We start from the raw sequence: 27,845 nt of genomic DNA on the forward strand, positions 1-27,845 counted from the left end.
GGCTAGAGTGCCGTGGTGTCAGCCTAGCTCACAGCAACCTCAGACTCCTGGGCTTGAGCAATCCTTCTGCCTCAGCCTCCTGAGTAGCTGGGACTGCAGGCAAGCGCCACCATGCCCGGCTAATTTTTTCTGTATATTTTTACTTGTCTGATTAATTTCTTTCTATTTTTAGTAGAGACGGGGTCTCGCTCTTGCTCAGGCTGCTTTCGAACTCCTGAGCTTAAACAGTCCACCCACCTCGGCCTCCCAGAGAGCTAGGATTACAGGCGTGAGCCACCGCGCCCAGCCTCATGAGCCTATTGATCAAAATTGGAGTCACGGAAGTAGATCACAACACATAGGGAGAATATATAGGGTGAGAAGAGGGCCTGTGGTATTTTAAAGAGGGCTATGACCTTGGAGTCAGGAGACCTAAAGTAAATGCTAATTTGGGCTCCATTTTTTACTACTTGTGTGCTCATAAGTCACATCATCTCTCTAAATCCAGATTTATCTAGATTTTTGGTGCCACGTTAATGCTTGCTAGTTACATGGTTCATGAATCGTGATCTCAAGACTTGCCTAGTCCAAGACTCCGTACACTGTTACCTTCCTGTTGTGAATTACTGCTATTGAAGTGCCTTGTCCTCAACTACTAGGCTAGATGGTAGTTGCATGGCACTGCACCAGCTTCTTGGGTTTTCCCGTCTCTCACTTCACTGTTTCAGAGTTTTGTCTAATCTGTGGGTAGGATTGGAGTGATGAGAACTCCTCTTGGATTAATTAGTTTCTTTGCTGCTTTGTAGGTGGATTGCTCAGGTTATGAGCTGGAACAGTTACACACTAAAGTGACTTCACTGTGCAACCGGATAGAGCAGATCCAGTGTTACAATGCCAAGGATCGCCTAGCTCAGTCAGGTATACCTCTAGCCTCTCCCCACTTCCTGCCTGTTTGCTTCCTTCTTTATGAGTATCACACCCCACCCCGTATCCTTGGTGCTCACTCTACTTTTTCTGTCTAGACATGGCCAAACGTGTAGCCAACCTGCTGCGGGTGGTACTGAGTCTGCAGCATGCTCCTGATATGACCTCCGATTCAACACCAGACCCTCAGCGAGTCCCTTTGCGCCTGTTGGCTCCCCACATTGGCCGGCTCCCCATGCCTGAGGACTACGCCTTGGAGGAACTGCGCAGCCTCACACAGTCCTATCTTCGAGAACTGACTGTTGGAAGCCAGTGAGCCCCAGGCTCTTCGCACCACACTCACATGCCCGTTCACACTCAGCACACGGAGGTTCCCTGCATTGTTTTGATTGGCACTGTTCGCCATTCTCTGGGTTGGCTATGGAATCCACTCTCCCTTCCTCCAGTTGTTCAGGGCTTTTCTTAATACTGAATACAGCATAAGGGCTTCTAGAACCCGAAAAAGGAGGCAAATCTCCTTTTACCATCCTCAAGACCATTGTTTTTTCCTTGTCTTTTTAAAAAGGGTCAATAAAGCCCCTTGGCAGATTCTTGACAGAATCCCCAGAAAACCAGGGAATCCTTTTCCATTCCCAGCCATTCTGGATCTTGGGAACCCTCCATGCCAACCTGCTACCCTACTCCTACCAGCCCTTTTATACTATAGAGAAGTGAGACAGTTTATGGGACAAATGTGTTGGCCTAGGACTGTCCTTCCTTAGCAGATGAACTATGCAAAGGAGGAACGGGAATCTGTCTTTTAAGTAGCTTGGTTAGTTAACACTGAATTTTCGAGTCAAAGAGGGTTGGCCTGTATTAGGAAACAACAAGGTCTTTCCAACACATTTAGGGTAGCAGTGAGTGCCTGCCATTGAGCGACCAATCTTCGAGGCTTGTTTTGTTCCTGCCTTGAATGTTCCATGAACACCATACCTTCCCTACTACCATGTGCAGCAGCCCTTCGTCACATATCACATGTCTCTGGGAAGCTCCTAGAATTCAGTTTCATCCCTGGTTTTCAGTCATCTTTCTGGGACTCTGGATTTGCCTGAAGAGTTTGGATAAAAAATGGCAGGTTGGGTATCCCTCCCTGTTCTTCCCATATTAATCCCCAAGCATTTTCCACCCCCTATCTTCCCTCCCAGAGTAAAACCATCACCGAGGCAGGCAAACAGCTGGGTTGTAGGTGCAGGCAGAGGGCCTTTGCTACACTGCTGCCAGCTACGGGGGAGCCCCAGGTAATGGCCTGAGACAGTTCATGCTAGAGCTGTCACAGGCAATATGGCCACCCCGGGGTCTTTATGCATGAAGATTATGTAAAGGTTTTTATTAAAAAATATATATATATAAATAAATGATCTAGATTATTTTCCTCTTTTTCTGAAGCTACTTTCTTAAAAAAAAAAATAAATAAATGTTTATAGCATTCCTGGTATTGGCTTTCCCTTTGTATTTTTGAGCCTTCTTGCCCCAAGGATCTTTTATGATGGCATTGATTGTAGCCTGTTTTTAAATTTGCAGTCTGTATGAAGACAGGCCATGGGTTAAAGAGAGAACAATTTGGTGCTAAACTGAGATACAGACCAGCCCAAAGACTAGATTTATAAGGACATATTTGGGGGCAAGGGAGTTGATTATTGATTGATACTACTGTACATATATTTATGCACATAGATTCCCAGTGGAGGTCTGAAATTGCCCAATGGAATACGCTTACCGTGCAAAGCCTCCTTGCTCTTCTATTCTGGTGCTTTTTGTTTGTAAACCTTGGCTGACACCTCTTTTCTAAACTCAGATTCCTTCGCATAAAGATGTTAATGATCCCTGATGTTGCTGCTTCACAGAGAGCTATTTTTGAGAGGTATCAAATGAGCAACATGAGAACTATTGAGATCTTTTGATTTGTCAAACCGAAGATGTGAGCAAATTCTAATTAGAATTAAGCCAAAGACTTTTAGGACATCAGGGAATTCAGATATGAGAAAGCAGAGTGGGCCTGCCCCTGTGGCTGGTCCCTGAGGATAAATGTTACTCAGCTGGGAATCTCCCTCCATGACTGACTTGCTGTGTGATCCTGAGTGAGTCACAGCAGAGCGGGACTTCTAGCAAAGAATTGTTGACCTTTCCTCACCAGAGGAGTTTTTCAATAAGTGAGTGTGCATAGAAATGGTTATCCTTTAACAGTGATAAGAATTGTGAATTTGTGCAATATTTCCTCTTAGAGCAAGTATTATTTTCTTTATATTAAGAAAGGCTCTCAATCAAATGTTTATCACAGAAGCCATGTGACATGATAGAGAACAGACTTCCAGTTCAAGGTAAAAGTGATGAACAATCTCTTCTACATCTCCAAATCCCATGAAAATAAAAAGAAAAATACGTTTTAATTTCTCAAAAATATAAAGCAAAAACCAGTTTTCTCAAGACTCAACTGCTGTATAATCTACAATCTTATTACAACATCCAAAATAACTAATTTTCTCAGCAGAATGCTGGAGTAGATGTTTTACTCTTTTTCTTTTCCTTTTTTTTTTAGAGACAGGGTCTCATTCTGTCACCTAGGTTGGAGTGCAATGGCCTCAAACTCCTGGGCTCAAGTGATCCTCCTGCCTCAGCCTCCTGAGTAGCTGGGACTACAGGTGTGCACCACGACACCTGGCTAATTTATTTTTATTTTTGTGGAGATGGGGTCTTGCTATGTTGTTCAGGTTGGTCTCAAATTCCTGGCCTCAAAGTGATCCCCCTACCTGGGCCTCCCAAAGTGCTGAGATTACAGGTGTGAGCCACCACACCCAGCCTTAAACCTTGTATTGTATTTTCACCCCCACACAAGTAAAATAGTGTAATGAATTCAACATCTGTTGCATTTTCTTGTCTTATTTCATGTTTTCCCCCATTCTTACTCCTACCCACCCCACACTGGTATTCCTGAGACAGATCTCTGATCAATACCCAAGCATTTCTAACAAATGTGTTTTTATAAACAATTATACCATTGTCATGCTTAAAAAAATTAACCATAATTCCTAAACTCAATTATTGCATTTCTGCTAAGTCTCCCTCATTTATTTATTTATTTTGCGTGTGCCGCCATACTTGGTTAATTTTTTTTATTTTTTGTAGAGACAGGGTCTCAGCTATGTTTATTGCCCAGGTTGGTCTTGAACTCCTCAAGTAATCTTCCCACCTGGGACTCCCAAAGTGCTGGGATTACAAGTGTGAGCCACTGCATCTGGCCAATCGATCTTATTTCTTAAATTATATTATGCATACCTCTATTTTGTTTTTAAATGAGTCAGTATAGTTGTAGTACAGAAAGGGATGAACTCATTACTGCAACTATCTATGTTCAAATCCTAAGTCCACTGTTATTAATATGTGCTATGGAATCTTGGGTGAATTATTCCTGTGTCTCGGTCACCTTTTGTTTTATAAAATAAAAACAATAATGGTATCTAAAGGGTGCTGTGAGTGATATGAATTAATTTATGTTAAGGTATTTAGAACAATGCCCAAATTATATTAACTATTCAAATTATCATTGTTTAACATGTCCAATATCTGTGATCTCTTTCTTGTTTCTGCAGTCGTTTTCTTGTTTCAGCTAACTCTCACTCATGATAGGTTATGACTTTTTTGGTAACTGTTTATTGAGATATAATTCACATGTCATACAATTACCCATTTGATATATACAGTTATTTTTGCAGTATTCACAGAGTTGTGCAACGATCATCACAATCAGTTTTAGAATATTTTCATAACCCCTCAAATAAAACCCTGAAGTCTTTAGCCATTATCCCCCAATCTTCCCGGCCTAAATTTTAATAACCACTAATTCTAGTATCTATTGATTTGCCAATTCTGGACATTTTATATAAAGGGAATCACACAGTATGTGATCATGTGACTGGCTTCTTTCACTTAATATTTCAAGGTACGATCACATTGTAGCGTGTATCAGTACTTTGTTCCTTTTTATGGTCAAGTAATAATCCATTTTACAACATCTTCTTAAGAGCCAGGATCTTGCTATGTTGCCCAGGCCAGAGTGCAATTGCATTTCACAGGCATGATCACAAGAACACTATAGCCTTGAACCCTTGGGCTCAAGTGATCCTCCTCTCTCAGCCTCCCGAGTAGGTGAGACTACAGGCACACACCACTTGCCCATTTTTTCATCATTTGAATGACATTTGTATTGTTTCCATGTTTCTATTTTGTGACTACTGTAAACAACGCTGGTATGGACATACTGGTACAAGTTTCTGTGTGGATGTATTTTCATTTCTTCATTTCACTTAGAAGTGAAATTGCTGGGACATACGGAAACTCAGTCTATGCAAAACTTTTCCAAAGTGGCTGCACCAATTTACATTCTCACTAGCAACATATGAGGGTTCTGATTTCTCCAAATCTTCACCAGGACTTATTACCGTTTATCATTTTGGTTACAGCCATCCTAGCGGATGTGAAGCTCAGTATCTGATTGTACTTTTTGATTTGCGTTTCTCTGGTGCTATGGTCTGAATGTTTGTGCCCCCATCCCCAAATTCGTATGTTGAAACCTAATCACAAATGTGGTGGCGTGAGGTGGTGGGGTCTTTGAGAGATGATTAGGTCATAATGGTGGAGGCCTCATGAATGAGATTAATTCCCTTATGAAAGAGGCTCCAGAAAGCTACCTTGCCCTTTCCACCATGTGAGGACACTGCAGAAAAGTGCCATCTGTGGAATCAGGAAACAGGCCCTCACCAGACACTGAATCTGCTGGTATCTTGATCTTGGATTTACCAGGCTCCAAAACTGAGAAATAAATTTCTCTTGTTTATAAGCTACCCAGTCTGCGATATTTTGTTATAGTAGCCCAAATGCACAAAGACACTTGATGACTAACAATGTTGAGCATCTCGTTTTGTGTTCATTGGCCACTTGTATATCTTTTTTTGAGAAATGTGTATCTTGTATATCTTTTTTGAGAAATTCTTTATCTATTTTTCAAAAGTTTTGTAGCACTTTAAAAATTGGGATATACTTCACGTAATATAAAGTTCGCCATTTTAAAGTGTACACTGTAGTGGGTTTTAGTACATTCACTATTGTGCAACTAACACCACCAGTTCTAAAACATTTCCATTCCTCCCTAAGTAAATCCCATTTCTGTTGGCAGTTATTCCCAATTTGCCTCCACCCCCATGCACTGGATGTTTGCCTATTTATGGATGTTTCACATAAATGAAATACAATATGGGGACTTTGAGTCTGGCTTCTTAGCATAATGTTTCCCAGGTTCATCCATGTTGTAGCGTGTTAAAGTACTTCATTACTTTTTATAGCTAAGTAATATTCCATTTTCTGGATATTCCATATTTTGTTAATCCATTAATGCCATCCGTATATCTTCTTCCATGTGTATCTTTTGTCCAAATTTGTAACTGGATTGTTTGTTTTCTTGAGATTTTAATAGTTCTTTAATATAGTAAGACCCCATCTCTATAAAAAAATTTAAAAATTAGCTGGGTGTGGGGGCGTACACCTGTAGTCTCAGCTACTTGGGAGGCTAAGGTAGGAGGATCACTTAGGCCTAGGAGTTCAAGGCTGCAGCAAGCTATGATTGGGCCTCTGCACTCCAGCCTGGGCAACAGAGCAAGACCCTGTCTCAAAAATAAATAAATAAAAATTAAAATACTCATTTGCCAAACCCAAGGTTACCTAGATTTTCTCCTATGTCATCTTCTAAAAGTTTTGTAGTTTTGCATTTTACATTTAGGTCTATGATCCATTTTGAGTTAATTTTTGTGAAAGATGTGTAAAATTTATGTCGATTCAGTTTTTGGTTTTGTCGTGGATATCTCATTGTTCCAACACCATTTGTTGAAAAGACCATCCTTTCTCCATTGAATTGCCTTTGCTCCTTTGTCAAAGATCGATTGACTATATTTGTGTTGATCTATTTTGAGGCTCTTTATTCTGTTCCATTGATCTGTGTGTCCATTCCTTATCAATACCACATTGTCTTTATTACTGTAGCCTTACAGTCAGTCTTGAAGTTGGGTGGTGTCATTCCTTCAACTTTGCTCTCCTTCTTCAGTATTGTATTGGCTATTCTGGGTCTGTTGCTTTTCCATATAAACTTCAGAATCTGTTGATATCCATAAAATCACTTGCTGTGATTTTGAATGAAATTGCATTCAATCTACATATCAAGTTGGAAAGAAATGACATCTTAACAATTTTGAGTGTTCTAGCCATGAACACTGAATTTTTATTTACCTCTTTTTTTTCATTTCATCAGAATTTTGTAGTTTTCCTCATATAGATCTTGTATATATTTTATGAGATTTATTCCTAAGTATTTTTTTGCTGCTAACTTCAATGGTGATGTGTTTTTAATTTCAAATTCTAATTGTTCATTGCTGGCACATAAGAAAGCAATTGACTTTTTTTTTTTTTTTTTTTTAGACAGAGTCTCACTCTGTTGCCCGGGCTAGAGTGCTGTGGCGTCAGCCTAGCTCACAGCAACCTCAAACTCCTAGGCTCAAGCGATCCTTCTGCCTCGGCCTCCCGAGTAGCTGGGACTACAGGCATGCGCCACCATGCCCGGCTAGTTTTTTCTATGTATTTTTAGCTGTCCAATTAATTTCTTTCTATTTTTTTAGTAGAGACAGGGTCTCACTCTTGCTCAGGCTGGTCTCGAACTCCTGAGCTCAAAGGATCCGCCCGCCTCAGCCTCCCAGAGTGCTAGGATTACAGGCGTGAGCCACCACGCCGGCCAGCAATTGACTTTTGTATATTAACTTTGTATTGTGTAACCTTGCTATAATCACTTACTAGTTCCAGTAATTTTTTTGTTGATTCTTTGGGATCTTCTATATAAACGATCATATAATTTGCAAACAGTTTTATTTCTTCCTTCCCAATCTGTATACCTTTTATCTCTTTTTCTTGTCTTATTGAATGAACTAGGACTTCAATATAATGTTGAATAGGAGTGGTGAGAGGAGACATCCTTACCTTGTTCTGATCTTAGGGGGAAAGCTTCTACTTTCTTACCATTAAGTATAATGTTAGCCGTAGGGGGCTTTTTTTGTAGTAGTTCTTTAACAAGTTGAGGAAGTTCCCCCCTATTCCTAGATTGATGAAAGTTTTTAGTAGGAATGGGTGTTGGATTTTGTGAAACATTTCATTTTGAAATGATTGTGCAACATCCAGAGGGAGATGTTGGGAAGGTGGTTGGATATAAGCATCCAGGGACTGGTGGCTGTAGAAAGAGAAGTGAATCACTGGTGTGTCCACGATACCTGCAGTCATAGCCGTGGATATGATTGCCAGGGAAGTATATGTAGCTGTCAGTCAGGCAACTGGCTGACTTGGACAAAAGTAATAAAAATGTTGTGCACAATAAATACCTGTGAATCTAAATTTGTGTTCCTAAAGATATCCTGACTAACTCACTGCGACCATAGTGTAAATACTGCCTGCTGTACCTTAGCCACTCTGGTAGACCCTTGCCTTGCACTATGGGGTTATCTCATTTAATCCTTACAACTTGCAAGGTGAGTACCGTTAATCCCATTATCCAGATCGAGAAAACTGAAACCCAGAGTTTCAATATCTTACCCAGGTCAGACAACTCCTAAGACAGAATTGAAAGTAATTCTAAAGCCAATGCTTTCCCTACCAGTCCACACTGCCCACGGTGTTTGGGCACAGCAAAAAATGAGGCTCAGATCAGACAGCTGTAGGGACTCTGAGGAAAGGATACCTCCTGCTCTGCCGAGGCTCAGTACTACTCCCACCAGGAGGGGAGAGCTTGCCTGGCACATGGTGCCTAGCCTGATGTGTTTGGTCCCTCACTGGGAGGAGAGCTGCAGGTCTAAAGGGAGCCTCCAGACCTCAGGCAATAGTGGCAGAGCTGGGAGGACAGTTGCCCATCCATGGCCCAGTCCCTCACACCCTTAAGCCCTAGTCTTCCACAGATCCTGACCCCAGCAAACCTGTACTTTCCAACCCCCTCGGATGGGCCTGATCTGAGCCTGGGTGCTGCTTTACAGCATTTGAATAATTCAGGTCCCAGAGGCCTGAGGTGTCAGTTTCAGTTGCTCTGTTGCCATGGGCACAGGTGTCCCAACCCTGCAATTAAGCTAATGAGAAGAGCAAAGAGGCCCCCCCCACCTCCTGTGCCTTAGACCCCTCAGGGCTGATAAAGTCCCTGTCCCTTGTTCTGCTGAGAGAGCAACAGGCACAGCTAGATTCCAGGTGTGCAGGGTTGCAGGAAGGAGGAGAGGTGGGATGAAATAGAAGTAGGGAAAAGGAGAGAGACTGGAAAGAGACAGACAGAGGAAGATCAGAGTCAGGAAGGCTGAGAGACCAAGAAAGAGTTACAGAGAGAAGACAAAAGGAAATAGAAACAGTAAAAGGCAAGGGGGCAGGGGCCAGAAGAGGCAAGGACCAGCAGAGGAGAAACAACAGATGCCAAGGACCAAGTACTAAAATCCAAGGGCAGGTACAAATAAGAGGGTCAGATAACCAGAAGGGCTACAGGGCTCCCTGGAGGGTGGGCGGACCCACCAGAGATCTCAGTCTTACTTCTGACTTCTAGGTACTGGCCGCAACATCCTGCCGGCTGGGCCTGATTTTGTCCTAGGTCTGGCCAGGAGGCCTGACACCCAGAGACCGACCCCACCTCTTGCTCTGGCCAGGCCATGGGGCCCAGGAACCACCACCTCAGCCTGAGCCTTCTGCTCCTGTTCCTACTCCCTCCAGGTATGAAGCTCAGTAAACCAGCCCTGGCATCTCCTGGTCTCACTGGTATTCCTGTCCTCCCCAGATCTCTCTCCACATGGTCTCTTTCTCCTCAGCACCTGTGCTGAGAGCAAGCTCTCTATGAGGGGAGTATGGAGGACAGGGGTGCTGAAGAGGGGGAGAGGAGACATGCCTGGCTGGGGTGGGACGTTGAAGGGGGAGCTTCCAGAGATAGGGCTGGAAAAGTAAGAGGGGCCAGATCATGATGGGCCTGAAGGCCAGGCCACTGCTTTATCATGCAGCCAGTGGGGAGCCACTGCCTGCTCAGATGTGCATGTTTAAAAGCTTGATCTGTTGGAAATGTGGAGGGAGGTAGAGGAAGGTGAGCCTGGGGATGGGGCGGGGGCAGAGAGGAGCCTGCTTCTACTGTGGTTCAAGCTGGGGAGGATGGATTCAAGAGATGTTTAACAAAATTTGGGGGATTTGAGTGATCTGACAAGATTTGGAGGTTGGTTGGATTGCAGCAGGAGGAGGAGGGAGAGGGAAAAGGGAAGGATAATTCCCAGGTTTCTGGCTGAGGTCACTGGGGTGACCTCAGCTGTTTGCTGAGATAGGGAACACAGGCTAAGAGCAGGAGCATAAGAAGTGAGTTCATATTTTGGACCTACAGAGTTTAAGGTGTCTGTAAGAAATTCAGGAGCACATTGCAGTATATACGGATCTGGAGCTCAGGAGAAGAACTTGAGCTGCAGCAAGAGAGCAGCCAAGGACAGGATTCTGGGGAACAATATTTAAGTCAGGGACTGAAGAAAATGTGTGGCAGGAAAGCCTAGGGAAGAGTGTGTTTTCAGAAAGGGGGAGTGTCCCGTAGTATCAGAAGCTTTGAAAACCAACTGCAGTGCAGATGGAGAAGTAGAAACAGGTTTGAGAGACTGGCGAGGGGGCCAGGGGGTATGCCCGGGTGAAAGTCTGGACTCCTGTGGGCTATCTGGGTCCCTCTAGCATTCGCAGCAGGGCAAGCAGAATCTGTCCCGGGAAGGGAAGGGAAGGGAAGGGGAAGAAATTTGTCAGCCTTGCTCCAGAAGATAATACCAATCCACTCTATGGCCTTTACCTCATCCGTCCCTAGAGGCAGCTCAGGGAGAACTAGAGCCACAGCTAGAGTGACAGAGGGAGACATCGGAGACCCATTCAGAAGGCTCTGAGACAGTGGAGTAAGTGATAGGGCCCCAGCCTTGGGAGTGGAGGGTGTGAGCAGAGGTCCCCAGACTAGGGTCACAGATAGACAACCCTTCTTACTGATCTCCCAGAGTGCTTGGGAGCTGAGGGCAGGCTGGCTCACAAGCTGTTCCGGGACCTCTTTGCCAACTACACAAGTGCCCTGAGACCTGTGGCAGACACAGACCAGACTCTGAATGTGACCCTGGAGGTGACGTTGTCCCAGATCATCGACATGGTGCGTTATGGTGGTGGTATAGCTGTGGAGTGTTTACCTGTAACAGCATCAAGGAACAAAAAGGGGAGAGGCTGGGATTATCCTCCAAGCAATTCTTTTTCTGTAAATGTTTATTTTTTTAATGGGTGCAGAACCTTCTGCAGCCGCCACCCTTTTTGTGTAAATGTTAATTATTAACAACAATGATAAAAGTTACTAACTATAGGGTACTAACTCTTGGTGCCCACCACTTTGCACACTTGAATTTACTGAATCCCCCCTAAGCAGGGATTATATAACTGCCGATGAAGCTGAGGCCCAGAGAACAGAAGGTCACATAGCAAGGTCAGGCCTGGGTGGGACTGGACTGTATGGGCAAGCTGGGTTTGTGGATGCTGACCAGAGCCCTACAGGTGAGTGTGTGCAAATGGGAGGGTATGCAAATACATGTGTCCACATCTGTGCCCATTCCCTGCCCCCCACTAGGATGAGCGGAACCAGGTACTGACCCTGTACTTGTGGATCCGGCAGGAGTGGACAGATGCCTACCTACGATGGGACCCTGATGCCTACGGTGGCCTGGATGCCATCCGCATCCCCAGCAGTCTTGTGTGGCGGCCAGACATCGTACTCTATAACAAGTACTGCCCTCCCCTCCTACCCCTCACCAGAGTTGCCCCTAGCCCTGGATATGCCTGATCCACCCTCCCCACCACTAACCTGGTTGCTATGCCACCCTGGAAACTTTCCCCAGGACCCTTCCAGGATACCAGGAGCTCACAGCCCCTGCATGGCACTCCCACTTTAGGCTGCACCAGGCCAAACCAGCCTAATGTCTCTTGGGAACCCACTGTGTGTGGTCCAGGGCCAGTTCTGTCTCTCCAAGAGAGATGTCTGGGACACAAGTGCCGCTCTATGGCACACTCCACCCTTCCAGGCCAGCTCTGTGTCTCCCAGGTCTCCGCAAGCGCCTATGTAAGGGTCTCTTTCCTCCAAGGCTTAGCCCTCTGGAGTATGTTTTTTTTTTTTTTAATGTCTCTTTGACTAGTTCTCAATCTCCCAGCCAACACATGGTCTGCATACTTTCCCTGAGGCCCCTCCACGAGTTTTGCAGATGACTCCCAAGGGAAGACACTATGCGGCCCAGAGCTCCCTCCAGGTTTTGCAGGGGAATTTTTACACTGCCCTGGGCTAGATCTGTGTCCCTTCTGGGCCCTTCAGGTGCCTCCCCTTCTAGGCCTCCAAAGGTAGAAGGCCCTCTCTGGGCACACTCCATCCTAGTGCTGCCCCTAGCGGCTTTGTGGCCTTAGCGCGGATCCAGTCACAGAGCCCCTTCCGGGGGTCCGCACTGGCCACTGTGGCTCCGGGGCAGCTCCTCCAGCCACGGCCACGGCAGCCTCAGTGAGCTCTGCCGCCTGCCTGCAGGGCGGACGCGCAGCCGCCGGCCTCTGCCAGCACGAACGTGGTGGTGCGGCACGACGGCGCAGTGCGCTGGGACGCGCCGGCCATCACGCACAGCTCGTGCCGCGTGGACGTGTCTGCCTTCCCGTTCGACGCGCAGCGCTGCGGCCTGACGTTCGGTTCGTGGACGCACGGCGGGCACCAGCTGGACGTGCGGCCGCGCGGCGCCGCCGCCAGCCTGGCCGACTTCGTGGAGAACGTGGAGTGGCGCGTGCTGGGCATGCCGGCGCGGCGGCGCGTGCTCACTTACGGCTGCTGCTCCGAGCCCTACCCCGACGTGACCTTCACGCTGCTGCTGCGCCGCCGCGCCGCCGCCTACGTGTGCAACCTGCTGCTGCCCTGTGTGCTCATCTCGCTGCTCGCGCCGCTCGCCTTCCACCTGCCCGCAGACTCCGGCGAGAAGGTGTCGCTCGGCGTCACGGTGCTGCTGGCGCTCACCGTGTTCCAGCTGCTCCTGGCCGAGAGCATGCCGCCTGCCGAGAGCGTGCCGCTAATCGGTGAGCGGGCTGGGCGTGGGGAGAGCCCGTGCCCTCCCCGGGTGACGTGCGTGGGTATCCACCAGTGCAGGGGCAGGGAGCCAGGACAGGGCCGGAATCAAAAGAGGGGCCCCGCTTCAGTGCACGAGAGGCGGTACATGGGAGCACAGCCTCATTTTGAGATTGAGGGGAAAGGAGAAGGCCCCTTCCGGGCATAACACCTCTCGCTGCTAGGGCCGGGAAGGAGGTGGTCTTTTCTCAAGACCTTGATGGAGAGACCGGGCGCGGTGGCTCACGCCTGTAATCCTAGCACTCTGGGAGGCCGAGGCGGGTGGATCGTTTGAGCTCAGGAGTTCGAAACCAGCCTGAGCAAGAGCGAGACCCCGTCTCTACTAAAATTAGAAAGAAATTAATTGGACAACTAAAAATATATACAAAAAATTAGCCGGGCATGGTGGTGCATGCCTGTAGTCCCAGCTACTCGGGAGCCTGAGGCAGTAGGATCGCTTGAGCCCAGGAGTTTGAGGTTGTTGTGAGCTAGGCTGACGCCACGGCACTCTAGCCGGGGCAACACAGTGAGACTCTGTCTTAAAAAAAAAAAAAAAAAGTCCTTGATGGAGAAGCGTCGCTGTCCCCAGTTCATACTAAGCAAAACATATTGAGTGCTCGCTGTGTGCCAGGCGCTCCCCCAAGCATTTGGTATTTATTAACTCAAGTAAGCATCACTACAAACCTATGAGATAGGTTCTCTTGTTATCCCAGTTGTACATAAAGGATCAGCATCTTGCATCAGATCATGCCCGTAACTATTTGGGAGCGTGAGTTTTCATGGATTGTGTGCGAGTGCAACCTCCAGCGGCCAGGGCAACAATTGGGGAGCGGACAGCTTCTGACAACCCACTTGTAGGCATGAAGGATGGGGAGAACTTGGCCCTTACCTCCTTCCTGCTCCCTCCATTGGGCTTGGAGAGTCCTGAGTGCCTCATGGTGGGCTTGTTCCCATTTGTGCAGAGTGGCTGGGAAGCTCAGGACCCACACGTTCTTATTTTGGGCCCAATTGGCTCTCTCTCTTGCAGGGAAGTACTACATGGCCACTATGACCATGGTCACATTCTCCACGGCACTCACCATCCTTATCATGAACCTACATTATTGTGGTCCCAGTGCCCGCCCAGTGCCAGCTTGGGCTCGGGCCCTCCTGCTGGGACACCTGGCACGGGGCCTGTGCGTGCGGGAAAGAGGGGAGCCCTGTGGGCAGCGCAAGCCACCCAAGTCATCCTCTAGCCCCCAGCCTCCTGAGGGAGCGGCTGGCCCACAAGCAGGCCCTTGCCATGAGCCACAGTGTCTGTGCCACCAGGAAGCCTTACTGCACCATGTAGCTACCATTGCCAATATGTTCCGCAGCCACCGGGCTGCGCAGCGCCGCCACGAGGACTGGAAGCGCCTGGCCCGTGTCATGGACCGTTTCTTCCTGGGCATCTTCTTCTTCATGGCCCTGGTCATGAGCCTCCTGGTGCTGGTGCAGGCCCTGTGACGGCGGGGGCTGGGTCCAGGGATCCGCTGCAGCCACAGCACCTCCAGCCAGGGATGGCCAAGGCTAGGTGGTTGATCCTCTGATAGGCCAGCCAGTCTCTCCCACTGCTCCTAAGAGCCTGGGACACCCCCTCTTCAGGACCAGAGCTACCGACTTCACTATCCATGAGGGAGCACTCATCGTCTACATACCCTAACTAAGGGTATTACAGAGCCTGCCACTCCCCTAATTCCAGAGGAGGAACTCTAAGAAGGTCAAGATCAAAGTACAGTTTTGGCAGGACGGATTTAAATGTCCATGCTGGGTGTTAGAGCTCTTAGTGGGGAGAGTGTGGATTATTATATAAGAAACAGAACTGTCAAGTTTCCTGTCTGCCTCCCTAGGTAGCTGCTGTTGTAGTCTTGCCTGTCTCTGCTTAGGGGCTCAGGAAAGGGGATTCTTGGTCTAGTTTCCAGAGCAGGACGCTGTACAGACATTTGGCCCCAAAGCCCCAGCTCATAATAAAGTAAGTGTGTGCCTAGCAGCCCCTCAGTGTACTGTCTTACCCTTGGGCCCCTGGTGGTGCAAGTTGGGGACCAGGTCAGTCTCTCTAGAGAGAAGAACCTCAGGACTCATGGATTAGAGCACAAGTTATATCTTTGCTGACAACAAAATGAGTGGGATTTGACTGAGATCCTGGCAGAGGGCCCAGAGCTCTCTCTTCCATCTGTCCTGCTCTCTGTGCTCTGGAGTTAGGTACAGTCCACCCCATTCCCGCACGCAGGCATTTGGAGCTTGACAGCATCCAAGGTGGGGCAGTGCAGGGACCAGCCGTTCTCAGGTATAATTGTTCCTTTCTGACTTTCACACATTTCCTGGCACCACCTCTGTGCCTCAGACACAATCTCTGCCCTCAGGAAGCTCACAGTCCAACATGGCAGACAGATATAGACACGTGGTCTATGAAAGCATCTAGGGACCCATAAGAGCACAGAGGCAGGGCCCCTAACGCAGCCCGATGGGGGAGGTCGAGAAGGCTTCCTGGAGGAGTGAATAGGAACTTTCCAGGTGGACATGTGTGGCATTTAAGTAACACCAGCATACCATGGCCAAGTGCTTTCTTCTCCCATCATCCCTCAAATGAGCTGAAGTCCCTTCTGTCTCTGAGTGAGTTGCTGCCTGTCCTGGAGTCCCCCTACCTCTATTCAGAGGGTAAGATTCAGTTCCAAAATTCTCTCCTGTTTCTCCACAGCAGATCTGGAAGCTGCCAGAGAAGGTCCCAGAGTTCCATGCAGGAAGGTTTACCAGGGATCTTGGCGACACTTAAAGCACACACATGGCCATCATCCTTAGGGTGGGCAGCAGTAGGCGGGGCTGTTTGGTGTCTGATGGGTCAGAGGAGGCCTGGACTCTCTGGAAAGGCCCTCACCCAAGGAACCAGAGCAGCAGCAGCAGGGACCAGACTGCAGAGAGGGGACTTTGACCCATGGCTACAAGGAAAAAAGAAACAGAGAGAGAGAAAGAGAGAGAGAGAGAGAGAGAGAGAGAGAGAGAGAGTGATTGATTTAGGAGCAAAGTGAGGACATGAAAATAGAAAATGGAGAGACTGGCAGAGTGAGCTGGAAAGACTGATACACAAACTGTGACAGTCCGGAGATGGAGACCAAGAATTTAAGGAGGGGCTGCCCCAGGGCAGTGGGTTATCGGAATTTACTAACATTAGTGTCACTAAAGTTGGTATACAACCCCCACCTCCACACTGCTAAATTTTGACTGCCTTTAAAAAAAATAAAGAATTCAGGGAGGAAGGTAGACAGAGTTGAGGAGACCAATGAGAGTCATAGTTCCCCTTCCAGTGGTCACTGGGTGTGACCCCCTGCCTTCTGTTGACTCAAATGAGGCATTGCAGGGTGGGGTGGAGCAGGGAGCAGAGATCCGAGCAGGATCTGGTCATGCCGAACTTGGCTCCTCTGCCCAAACCCCAGAAGGGGAGGTGCCAGGGGAACTGGGCAGAAATCTAAACTTTTCCAGTGCCTGAAATTGCATCATCAGAACTCAGAGAAGATGCCCAAGGTTAGAGACCTGGCTTCTGGTCCTGGCTCTGCCACTAATTCACTTTGTCACCTTGGGCAAGTCACTTCTGTCTCAGGGTCTCACTTTACTATTTAATGAGGTATAGATGCTACACATTACTATATAATGCAGGAAAGATGAAATGAGATGCTGTCTGGGGAGTGCCGGTTGCCTCTTGCTGTGTGCTTCAGAGTGTGGCTGCAGAGCCGGGCTGTCTGGACTCCACCCCTTACTAGCTGCACAGCACAGGGCTGCTTGCTTCTCCTCTTTGTGCCTTAGTTCTGTCATCTGTAGACCAGGGTGATGAAGGTGTCTCCACCACTGGAGTGTGGTGAGGATTAGTGGCATGGTGTGCACAGAACACTGAGTGTTACTATGGAAGGGAGAATGGCGGGAACAAAGTGGAGGCCAGGGACCCTTCCTGCCCACCATCTCCCTGAGGAGAGAGACCAAGTCTTGGTGAGAAGCTGCCGTTTCTTCCCTGGAAGTGGCCTATTCGCGCTGTGAGAAGTGGTGGCCCAGGCAGGCCTTGGCAGAGGAGGTGCTTAAGGGAAGAGAAGAGTCACAGATGACAGGGACCTGGGGATCATCTGGTCTGATTTTCTTATGATACATATAGGGAAACTGAGGCCCAGAGAAAGAATGAGTCAGTCATAGAGAAGGTTAGTGCAGAGCCTGGACTAGAGCCCAGGCCTCCAGCACCCAAGGCCTGGAGTCAACCTTCAAAGGTGGGTCCAAGGGAGTCCTGAGGGCAGCGGAGACAGTGGGCTCTGGGAGAACCTTGCGGGGAACAGCCTCAATCTTTCGGCCTGATCAGTGGCCTTCTCCTGCAAGGGAGGGGTAGATTATCTCTGCTCCCCTAACCACCACCCCTGCCACATATACATCTCGGGGCGAGGTTAGCAACCCTGACAGGTGCCCGATTAAAAGAGTTCCCTGGCACCCTGCAGCAATCCATGTCTCCAAGGCATGAACCAGGCATGGGCACAGACCAGAAGCCAAACTGAGATAAACAAGGGGTTGCCTTGCCCTGGCTGATACGAAATGGGCATCACCAACCAGATGTCACTCTACCCAGGTCAGGGACAGAGAGTTGACTTTGTTTGATTAAGGAGGTTGTTTTCCTTATAAGAGAGACATCCAAGTGAGGGGCCCAACCCCAGGACAGCCAGTTTATCCCCGAGCTGAATCCCACAGCTGCCTGCAGCCCTTACCTGAATTATCCAGCTGGCAGGGCCCAGACCTACACTTCTTGTCTGTAGGAAAGAAACAGTAAAGAATTCTCAAGCCTCAGTTCTCCAGACGGGAAGGAACCTCAGAGTCCTGGTGGTCCAGCCCTGACTTGTTAGCAAAAACTGGTGCATTTTCCCCTAATTCTGTTCCCTGATGGTGGGACCCCCCTTGACTGGGTTTGACTTGACCGTGAGCAGGGAGCTGGCCATCAAAGCCAGGATCTGTTCTGGGGACTATGCTCCCTTGGCCTGTGACTTTGCCTCCTTTCCACACCCACCTCTTCTTCCATGCCTTGTTCCAGCCAAGGAGGGGCCGGTTTATGTTCCTTGCATGTCTTCCTCACCTTCCCCGAACTCACGCACACTCCTGATGCTGTCCACGGTGGGAACTGAAGCCACATGAGACCTTAATCCCATTTTATCTGTGGTCACAGTCTGGCCAGCTACCTGCCTCTAGCTGTGAAAACTGGGCCTCCCTCGGCTGGGAACAGCAGCCCACAGCCCCTTCAGAGATTAAGAACCTGGGCCCATCTTCACTGGGGGATGGACAGGAGGAGAATCCAACACCTGCCTGACCACAGCCTGAACTGGGCTTTGGGGACACAGCACCCGGCTGCTGTCTCACCTCCCCTGCCCCCCCCCGCCACCTCTGCCCAGCATACACCAAAGCACATAATTCCTATTCCATCTAATAAATGCACTCTTCTTGGGAACTGAGGTTGGGGCTCATGCTCATTTCTGGCAAAAGTGGTTTAGGTGTCAATACTGTGGCTGGAAAATGATTCCCTTCCAGCTTCCAGCCAGGAGAAAAGTCTGCCCAGTGCTGCTTGCCCCCTCAAATGGCCAAAGGCCCTTGCCTTGGTCAGGAAACCCTCTTCAGCCTGCCAGCAGGCAAGTGGCCAGCTTTGGCTTAGATAACCTTCAGAAGGTCACGTCTCCCCTCAGATGGAAGGGTGGGGGCTGGCGGACATGACTGGGTCCTTCCCACCTGCTGGTGGAGTTTATGTGTGTGCCTTCAGCCTAGGGGGTGGGGGCTTGGGTTTGTCAGAGGCCTTCGTGGGTGGGGGAAGCCCACCTGCGCAGGTGCTGACGCGTGCGCGCCCTCCTCACCTTTGATGTACTCGCAGTTGTATGTGCTGCGCTTCCCCAGGGCCCGGAGGTAGATGCGGGCAGGGCCCTGGGCCGGTCTGCTGGCATTGATCACCTGGAAGGTCTCAAATGGGGGGATCAGCACCTCTTCCTCTCCAGGGAAGAAGGAGTAGGCCTTGATAGGGGCCCCAAGGCAGGTCCAGATGCCAAAGAAGGTATCCTCACCAAAATTCTGGGCTGCAACATTCTGCAAGGACGCGGAGGCAAAGCTGCCCAGCCTTACAGTGGCTCCGGGCCCTGCTGGCCGGAAGCGCAGGCCATGCACCCCGCGGAACACCTGGCGGCACCGGGGCAGACGCTGGCTGCTGCTCAGTAGCTGCAGGGCCTCGGTCAGCAGGAAATGGAGTGTCTTGAAGGAGAAGTGCTGGAGGTAGTGGGTCCGCGACCGGCCTGCCTCACGCACAGCTGCGTTGAACTCCTTGTGCAGGGGGCTGTTGGCTGTGTAGGCCAGGAGGGCCACCCCATGCTCATCGCGGAAGCCTGGGGGGTGCGGGGGCAGACGTGTAGGGCTGAGGCTCCACTCTGGTCCCCAGGCCCGACGCTCCTGCCATTGGCTGCTTGCCAGTGCCCAGCCATCTGCATACACTTTGTTGGCCTGGAACTCTGTGTGGTTGAGATGTGGTAGAGCAGCTGTCATGGCTACGGCACAGCCAGCGTACTGGTCATCAAAGGAGGCCAAGGCCATGTCCAGGGGCATTTCTTGAGAAAAGAGGTCTCGTCGTTGGATGGGGTGGCTCTGGGCCTGAGGGGGCAGGAGCGGCAAGGACTGAGAGGACAGGCCCTGGGAGAATGGGACCTCTGCCACCCAGCTCTCCCCTCCACTGAGGGGGGCTTGTACTGCTGAGAAAGGCACTAAGGGCCTCAAACAGACCTGCAGGGGAGGGGGATTGGGAACAACTGGCTGCAAGTTCCCCAAGACCAGTGTCTGGAGCTGTCCCCTAGGGTTGAGTCATCCCCAGGGGAAGTATCAGGCATTCTTTCCTCCCTCTAGAGTTCAGAAGAAGCCAATAGCTCAGCTCCCTGCCAGGACGGGGGCAGTGGAAGATGACCATACCTGAAGGACTTCCACGAAGCCCACGGCAACAAGTAGCAGAGACATCATGGCAGGCATCTGCATGTTGGAGGTGACCCTGGGCCAGTTGCTGTCTCTCTTTGGGTCTCAGTTTCCTCATCTGGAAAATTGCAATGTTAATCTGTATAGTTTCATAAAAATTAATTGACATTTCGTCTGCACCATTCCCAGCAGAGTCACAAAGTAGATATGGAGGCTCAGAAGAGAGAGAGAGGACCCTTCTTGCCGGAGTGAACATGGGAGACTTACTGGAGGAGGTGACACATGAACGGAGTCTTGTACAATGAATAGGAGAAAAAAATGTCAGCAAGTGGAGAGTGGGAGAGTGGGAGATAGGGATTTGGGGTGGGAAAGGAGTGTTGGGCAGCAGGAATGGAGAAAGCAAAGGTATTAGAGGTAGGAACTCTGAAGATGTACAGAGGGAAAGACTGTCATCTGGTCTGGCAGAGCTGGCAGGACTGGGCCAGTCGTGAAGGGACTGCCACGGTGAGAGGTCTAGGCTCCACTTCACGGGAGGGGGGGCAGCATAGGGGCAGATCCAGGAGTGGTCAGCTGGTAACAGCTATAGCAGGACTCTGAGGACAGTCTTGGAGCAGGGCCTGGGGTCTGGGGGTACCCCTCTCTCCCTGCAGTCCTGTTGTGGATGAGACCTCTTCCAAGCCCTCGACTGCTTCTAGGGAGGGACAGATATAAACCCCTCTACTCGGGAGGCGGAGGCGAGAGGATCTCTGTCTCAAAACAAAACGAAACAAAAAACTCCCAGGGTGCTGGGGAAAGAGGGATTAGGGGAGAGTACAGAGGGCATCTGCTTCCTCAAGGGAAGCCGAGGGAACCACAAGTGTCCTGTACCCTGTGGGTAGCCACACTGAGGGCCAAAGTGGCTCCAAGGAGGTGTCCAGGCGTTGGGTCAGGGTCAGGATTGGAACAGACGGTTTCTAAGTCAGCGCTACTGCTGCTACTGGGGCTTTTTTTTTTCCTGTTTATTTTTATTACAAGGTAATGCTTGCTTGTGGTGGGGGAGGAAGAGCGTGTGAATCAAAGTCCAAGTCCACTGTCGTCTCTGCCTTCTCCACATCCCCTCCCCACTCTCACACCCACACCTGCCAGCGGGGGGCTGGAGGGGGCGCACTGACCTGTGATAGCCGTGTCCTTTGGGACCTTTTTCTAAGCATATACAAATAGTATAACATTGAAATGTATATTTAGACACATAGTTTCAGGTATGCGGCCTGTTTTGGTTTTTATTGTTATTTTTTCAAAAAGAAAAAGGAAGCACGCTTACACATACACATTCTGTAACCCTTCTTCCCCAGGGAACGATGTATCGTGGACTTCCTTCCGAGTCAGTACATAGATATCTACCTCATTCATTATAATAGCAGCATGGTATATTTCATGATATAATTAAACTATAATTTATTTAACTCTTTCAGAACAGATACACACTTAGGTTTTTTCCTAATTTTTAAATGTTATATATACTACTACGGTGAATATTCATATATATACATTCTTTTCTAATTGTGTACATATTTCTATAGAAAAATTTCAAGAAGTAAAATGACATTTAAAGGATACGAATATTTTTTATTTTGATAGGCACTGCCAAACTGCCAGTCTGAGAGGTACTAGTTTTCCCTCCCACCAGCAATGAATGTGAGTACCCTTTTCTTCACATCTTTGCTCATGCTGAATATTATTGATCTCTTTTAAATTTTTATTTAACTGGTGGGCACAAATGATACCTACTTTTTAATTTACATCTCTGTTTCAGAACAGGATCAATCATAACTTTAAAATTTTAATTTTTTTAAAGTTTTAAAATTTAACTTTCTAAAAGGCAGTACATTTTCATTATTCAAAATTTAAATGGCCCATACAGTGAAAGGCTTTCAACAGTTCCCCAACCCCAACCTCATGTCCTCCGAGGCAACCAGTGCTCTCATTTTCTTACGTATCCTCCCAAATCTGAGCATATAAAAGCAAATTCACAGGTATTTCTGTTTTTTTTCTTTTACAGAAATGCTAATAGTCAGTGGTTCTTTATCTTTTGGAATCTGATGAAAGCTGAAACCTCCCTTCAGAAAATGAACATATGCACCCTCACACAAATGTTATATAAATTTCAGGGTGGTTATGCCTCTGCCCCCAACCTCATTTAGGTTAAGCATCCCTGCTCTATCATCCCCTCTGGCTCTGGGGGGACCTCAGTTTTGATAGTTCAGTGACTCTAAGACACTGGGACTCTATGTGTCTATAATTTTACCAGTCTTCAACTCTAAGATCCTATAATCGCCAATATACAACTTAAATTTAAGGTATGAGCTTCTCTGGGCACTGGGGTTAGCAGTAGTTTTTACCAAATTCAATATGTCCAAAACTGGATGCATTATCTTCTCTCCCTCAAAACCTGCTTATTCATTCACTCCATAGTTTTGTTGTTGTTGAGCATCTGTAGTTTGTCAGTCACTGAAGGTAAAATTATGAACAATAACAACAAAATCCATATCCCTAGTTCTTTAAGCTCTTTTGAAGTGGAGATGGCCTTGGAGTGTGTAATTTGAAGCAGTGTGTAATGCATGTTACAAAAGGAACCAAAAGGCTGGGCGCGGTGGCTCATGCCTGTAATCCTAGCACTCTGGGAGGCTGAGGCGGGCAGATTGTTTGAGCTCAGGAATTCGAGACCAGCCTGAGCAAGAGTGAGACCCCGTCTCTACTAAAAAAAGTAGAAAGAAATTATCTGGACAACTAAAAATATATAGAAAAAAATTAGCCAGGCATGGTGGCGCATGCCTGTAGTCCCAGCTACTCGGGAGGCTGAGGCAGTAGGATCGCTTTAGCCCAGGAGTTTGAGGTTTCTGTGAGCTAGGCTGACGCCACGGCACTCACTCTAGCCAGGGCAACAGAGTGAGATTCTGTCTCAAAAAAAAAAAAGGAACCAAAAGAGCCTAACTAAAACAGATTTGTGGCAGGAGTAGCATTTAAATGACAAGCTAACCAGAGGAAGCACACAGTATATAGAAATGAAAATGGCACCACAATGGGATGTAAAGCATGAGACACCCCTCCCCATTCCAGGATGGAAAGCTAACTGGGCAGAATATGTGGCAGCAAAACACTGCTTGAACTCTTCTCTGTAATCTCTTGGAATCCACCAAAGAAGCCTGAGCTGCTATAAGTAGATCCTTGCTCTTCTGTGGAGAATCCAGTCCATGGGTTCAGGCGGGGCTTTCCCCACTCTATGCATGCTGGGGGTGAGCACGTGACCCAAGCAAGGCCAATCAGAGCCTTCCCTGAGATGTGATACGTGGATGCAGGGGGAGAGAGAGCGTACCCGACACCACCAATTCCTCAATCTGTATCCCCTGAGCGCACCTTCGAGTCCACATGCAGTGGATAGTTCTCACACAGGCCACCAGCCTCCCACCTCTAGTGCCTCATGTGCTTCTGTGTCGGAGGCTTTCTCCATCGCCCTGGGAGCCTGCCTGTTGCCAGCACAGGGCAGCCCAAAAGTGCAGAGGATTTAATGTTCCCAAGGACAATCTTCAACCAGTGAGGGATGGAATCAGATTCTCTGTCCCACAGAAGATCCCCAGTAGGACTAAGCCCCAGTTGACAACAGTGGTTACGTGCTCATTAACACACTTTTTATTGGCTTTTTTCTTTTCTCTGTCTAACTCTGCCACTCCTTCACTTATATTTCCTTGGACCACCTTACAAGGAAGCTCATTGTACCCAAGTCCTTGGAACCCAAACCAAGAGGGAGAATCTTCTCTTTTGAAGCTGCTCCTGCAGCCTGGTCCCCAGAATGGACACATGAGAAACAGACCTGAGCCCTGCTGAGCCAGACTGACAGCCAGAAGCAGAGCTGCTCACCGAGTCCAGTTTACATTAGCTAACTGACAGCCAACCCGAAGACCCAGGGACATGGGAATAAATGCTCATATACCGCTGAGATTTTCTGGCACACAGCGAAAGCTCACTGGGCCAACCGTGTCCTTCCCTGCCCTGTTTCTGTTCCCATATACCCTGCAGTAAAAGACAGAGATCAGAGGCTTGGGGTAGGGAAGAGAACTGTGAGGTCAGACTGGGGACAGTGAATCATGTGGCCTGACTAAGGGAAGGGCAATGAGAAGGGACCCAGAGTTACGAGGTAGAATTTACTAAACTTGGTGTCTGATGGGCTAGAAAGAGGTGAGAGGGAAGAATCAAGAGTGACAGCCAGGTTCCCATCCTTTAAGATGGAAACACAGAAGAGAAGCAGAGCAGAAGGTTTTTTAAAGTTGAAACTCCTTTCTTATTTCCCATCATCTTTCCCCATTCTTAAATTACTCCAGAGTATCCCTCTCCCAGCACAGCCCTGCACAGCTTTCTTCCTTTTTTTTTTTTCAGCTTCATTGAAGTGTAATTGGCATACAAGAAACTGCACATAATATACACAATTTGATGAGTTTGGAAATATGTATACACTCATGTTAGCCTTACCACAATCAAGGTAATAAGCACATTCATCACCTCCAAAAGTTGCCCTATGTCCCTTGTTTTTTGTTTTTTGTTTTTTGTTTTGAGACAGAGTGTCACTCTGTTGCCCTGGCTGGAGTGAGTGCCATGGCGTTAGCCTAGCTCACAGCAACCCCAAACTCCTGGGCTCAAGCAATCCTACTGCCTCAGCCTTCCGAGTAGCTGGGACTACAGGCATGTACCACTATGCCCGGCTAATTTTTTCTATATATTTTTAGTTGTCCAGATAATTTCTTTATGTTTTTTTAGTAGAGACGGGGTCTCACTCTTGCTCAGGCTGGTCTTGAACTCCTGAGCTCAAACGATCCACCTGCCTCGGCCTCCCAGAGTGCTAGGATTACAGGCGTGAGCCACCGCGCCCGGCCGTCCCTTGTTTTTATTTTGATTTTTTGTTTTCTTTCTTTCTGTCTGTCTTTTTTTTTTTTTTTTTTTGAGACAGAGTCTCACTCTGCCACCCTGGCTAGAGTGCGGTGGCATCATCATAGCTCACAGCAACCTCAAACTGCTGGGCTTAAGCCATCCTCCTGCCTCCTCCTGTCCCAAGTAGCTGGGACTACGGGAACACTACTACACCCAGTTAAATTTTCTATTTTTTATTAGAAACAGGGTGTTGCTCTTGCTTAGGCTGCTCTCAAACTCCTGAGCTCAAGCGATCCTCCTACCTCGGCCTCCCAGAGTGCTAGAATTACAGTATGAGCCACTGTACCCAGCCCTGTCATTTTTAAATGTATTTTTCCAGAGCTATTTTGTACATACATGTATACACGTGTGTGCATGCATATATATTTATTATTGTAGTCCCAGTACAAAGTAGGTGCTCAAAAAATACATTGAGTGAATGATCAGGTTTGGAGGGGAGGTTTGGAGGGGAGGGGAAATGCCAAGTTCAGTTTGGAAAATGTGAACTCTCTGGGTATAGATGTCCAAGAGGTGGCGGAATGGACAATAAGAAGAGACATTGGAGAGCTACGGGTGTATTGAAGTCAGGGAAGGGATGAGGTCCCCAGGGAGAGAGGAAAGAGAGGGTTGAAAAGCTGGAAGGATGAAGCCAGAGCTCAGGCGGAGCGGGGCTCCTCAGTTCCTAGAGGCTGGTTGCTTCTGGCCCTTGCGCTCTGTGAGATACCCTGGTATCCTCATGATAAATTCCTCATTAGGCTTAATCTAGCTCAGGATGATTTCTGTTAACTTGCCATCACAAGAGTCTCACGTGATATACCATCTTCATTATTCCCCCAGTCACCCATGATGGTCACCTGGGTATCCATTCATTCAACCATTCGCACATTCACACACTTGCTAACTAATGCTAGGTCCCAGGATTCTCCTTCCCTTTCCCCACTCCCACAGCCCTTGCCCTGGCTCAGGGGTGCACCTGTCTCCTCGCCAATCTCCCCACCTCCACTGTCACCCCTGCTAACCCACCTGCCAGGGAGCAGGGAGAACAGTGTTTCCATCATGTTCCTGGCCTGTTTAAAAGCCCTCTGTGCCAAAAGTGACTGGAAGAAATATCTCAAGATACAGAGTGAAAACTCAACAGATGACAATTACGAAGGAAGAGATGAGAACACATCTAGGAAAAAAAATTGCAAAAAACCAAAACAAAACATCCCTACATATCCTTAGGACAGAGTCCAATGTCCTTATTCTGGCCTTCAAGGCCCTCTGTGACCTGGCCCTCCATGAGCTCTTCAGCCTTGTGCCGCCACCCCTGCCTGGCTTCTGCAGCACAGAACGGAGTTCCAGGCGGGGCTCCCTTGCTTCCCTCCCTGTGGCTCTGCACACCCTGCCCGTGGGATGCCCTTCTCCTGGCCACCCACTCTTCAGGGCTTAGCTCAGGGGTCGTCTCCAGGAGGCCCCCTGAGTCCTCTGGGCTCCCACATCACCCTGTGCTGTCCTCTGTCACTGTCCTTGTCACACCGTGCTGCCCTTTTGTGTGCCTGTCTCCCCTTCTGGCCCATTAGTTCCTTGAGGGCAGGGACCAAATATGAGCCATTCTGTCCCCAGCGCTTGGTCCCAGGCCAGGCCCAGTGAGGCCCCCAGAATGTTGAGCACAGATAGCGATGTGGACCACTGCAGAGCAGGCGGCTTGCTGACCGCGGTGAGCAGTGTCAGGGAGGTGGGGGGGAGGCCAGAGTGACGGGTGGGTGTGGGGTGAGGGAGCGGAGACGCTGGCCAATCCCCTTGCACAGCCCACAGGAGCTGCCCTTCTGTCCTTTTGTCCTGCTCAGGGCAGTTCTCTTGTCAGTTTTCCCTCATCCGGGCTCTGAAACATTCCCTTCTGGGCATGTGACCCCAAATCTCCCCAGGAATCCCAAACTTCCCAGTGGCCCCAAACCCTAGGTGTCCCCAAACCTTTCCATCAAAGTTTCCCTGAAACTTTTTGTCATGACTCCTAAAACTCCACCACTAATTCCCCGAATTTCACCTCAAAAAACTCTTTTCCTGCCTGGTGTCCGGGAGGAGGGTGGTGTGCTCCTTACCTAGGCCTTGTCAAGGGTGGGGAGGCTGGTGTGGATCTCCATGGTGGTCAGCAGGGGAGTGGCAGGACAGGTTTCTCTTTCACACTGTCGATCCCCACCCCGTGTGCCTCCCTGGCACAGCTGCTCAGAAATGTGACGCTCCCCCGTCTATTTCTGGACATCTCTTCAAGGCTCAGAGACACTGGCCTCTGCCCAGTCCGGCCTGAGCCATTGCTCTTCCCATAACAAACAGAATCCCTGAAGCCAGAGAAGGTAGGCTGAGGCATCGAAGATCCAGGCTGGGGCAGCTGCCTCCTTGCTGGATCTGTCCTGCCCGCCCCTCAGTCAGCGGGGAGGAAGAGAGGCTTTAGCACCCCTGGCCTCAGGGAGCATCTCATTACCTTTTATTCCTTTCCTGTGAATACTGAGACTCACCTATGGAGGCTGAGTTCTGGGTCCCAGCTCCAGCCCTCACTTACCAAATTATCTTGCAGGACTGTCGGCCACACTCAGGACCCCTGTCCAGTGACTGGGTTTGACTCCATCTCTTGTCAGGGTTGATTTTAGAAGGGTGTCGTCTTGGTTCTTTGGCTCCTAGCTTAATACCAAGCAGGGCAGGTGCCACCCAGTGATGACAGACACTTAACACTTCCACACAAGCAGCTTGTATTGCAGGCATTTTTTAGCACAGAAATAGAAAGCGAAAGGACGCTTCCTGAGGGGAAGCACCCCTGGGGTCTTACCCCACCTCTATTGTTATGTCTGCA

General features: G+C 48.8%; 3 protein-coding genes across 3 annotated transcripts in view; 2 read left to right on the forward strand and 1 right to left on the reverse strand.

Moving 5' to 3' along the window:
- Window positions 1–2,368, forward strand: part of NUP98 (nucleoporin 98kDa) — a 102,388-nt gene extending 100,020 nt beyond the window's left edge. Inside the window, exons 30-31 of the mRNA XM_012645568.1 lie at window positions 786–897; window positions 1,002–2,368. Coding sequence (XP_012501022.1) covers window positions 786–897; window positions 1,002–1,219 — 330 coding nt within the window. The 3' untranslated portion in view covers window positions 1,220–2,368. The remainder of the gene's footprint in view (window positions 1–785; window positions 898–1,001) is intronic.
- Window positions 2,369–9,577: 7,209 nt separating this feature from the next.
- CHRNA10 (cholinergic receptor, nicotinic, alpha 10 (neuronal)) lies at window positions 9,578–15,116 on the forward strand. The gene is made up of 5 exons (XM_012645706.1): window positions 9,578–9,708; window positions 10,998–11,143; window positions 11,609–11,763; window positions 12,548–13,080; window positions 14,136–15,116. Exons 1-5 carry the CDS (start codon window positions 9,648–9,650, stop codon window positions 14,591–14,593), a joined length of 1,353 nt encoding a protein of 450 aa, XP_012501160.1. The 5' UTR covers window positions 9,578–9,647; the 3' UTR covers window positions 14,594–15,116.
- Window positions 15,117–15,782: 666 nt separating this feature from the next.
- On the reverse strand, window positions 15,783–27,140 carry ART1 (ADP-ribosyltransferase 1). The gene is made up of 5 exons (XM_012645624.1): window positions 27,100–27,140; window positions 20,081–20,198; window positions 18,988–19,768; window positions 17,860–17,901; window positions 15,783–16,062 (listed from the first exon to the last, which is right to left on the reverse strand). The coding sequence occupies exons 2-5, from the start codon at window positions 20,141–20,143 to the stop codon at window positions 15,998–16,000; spliced, it is 951 nt and encodes a 316-aa protein (XP_012501078.1). The 5' UTR covers window positions 20,144–20,198; window positions 27,100–27,140; the 3' UTR covers window positions 15,783–15,997.
- Window positions 27,141–27,845: the final 705 nt, after the last annotated feature.

This window comes from Propithecus coquereli, unplaced genomic scaffold, assembly GCF_000956105.1.
Source record: "Propithecus coquereli isolate 6110/MARCELLA unplaced genomic scaffold, Pcoq_1.0 Scaffold235, whole genome shotgun sequence".
NCBI classification, from domain to species: Eukaryota; Metazoa; Chordata; class Mammalia; order Primates; family Indriidae; genus Propithecus; species Propithecus coquereli.

Bases quoted from the DNA above. Each gene is read 5' to 3' on its own strand.
- CHRNA10 (XM_012645706.1), top strand. From the start codon at position 9,648: ATGGGGCCCAGGAACCACCACCTCAGCCTGAGCCTTCTGCTCCTGTTC. The intron at 9,709-10,997 runs GTATGAAGCTCA...CTGATCTCCCAG, and splicing joins CCTGTTCCTACTCCCTCCAG to AGTGCTTGGGAGCTGAGGGC. The intron at 11,764-12,547 runs GTACTGCCCTCC...GCCTGCCTGCAG, and splicing joins GACATCGTACTCTATAACAA to GGCGGACGCGCAGCCGCCGG.
- ART1 (XM_012645624.1), bottom strand. From the start codon at position 20,143: ATGCAGATGCCTGCCATGATGTCTCTGCTACTTGTTGCCGTGGGCTTC. The intron at 17,902-18,987 runs GTGAGGAGGGCG...TCTTTCCTACAG, and splicing joins CAACTGCGAGTACATCAAAG to ACAAGAAGTGTAGGTCTGGG. The intron at 16,063-17,859 runs GTAAGGGCTGCA...TTTTCCTTGTAG, and splicing joins CTGCCAGCTGGATAATTCAG to CCATGGGTCAAAGTCCCCTC.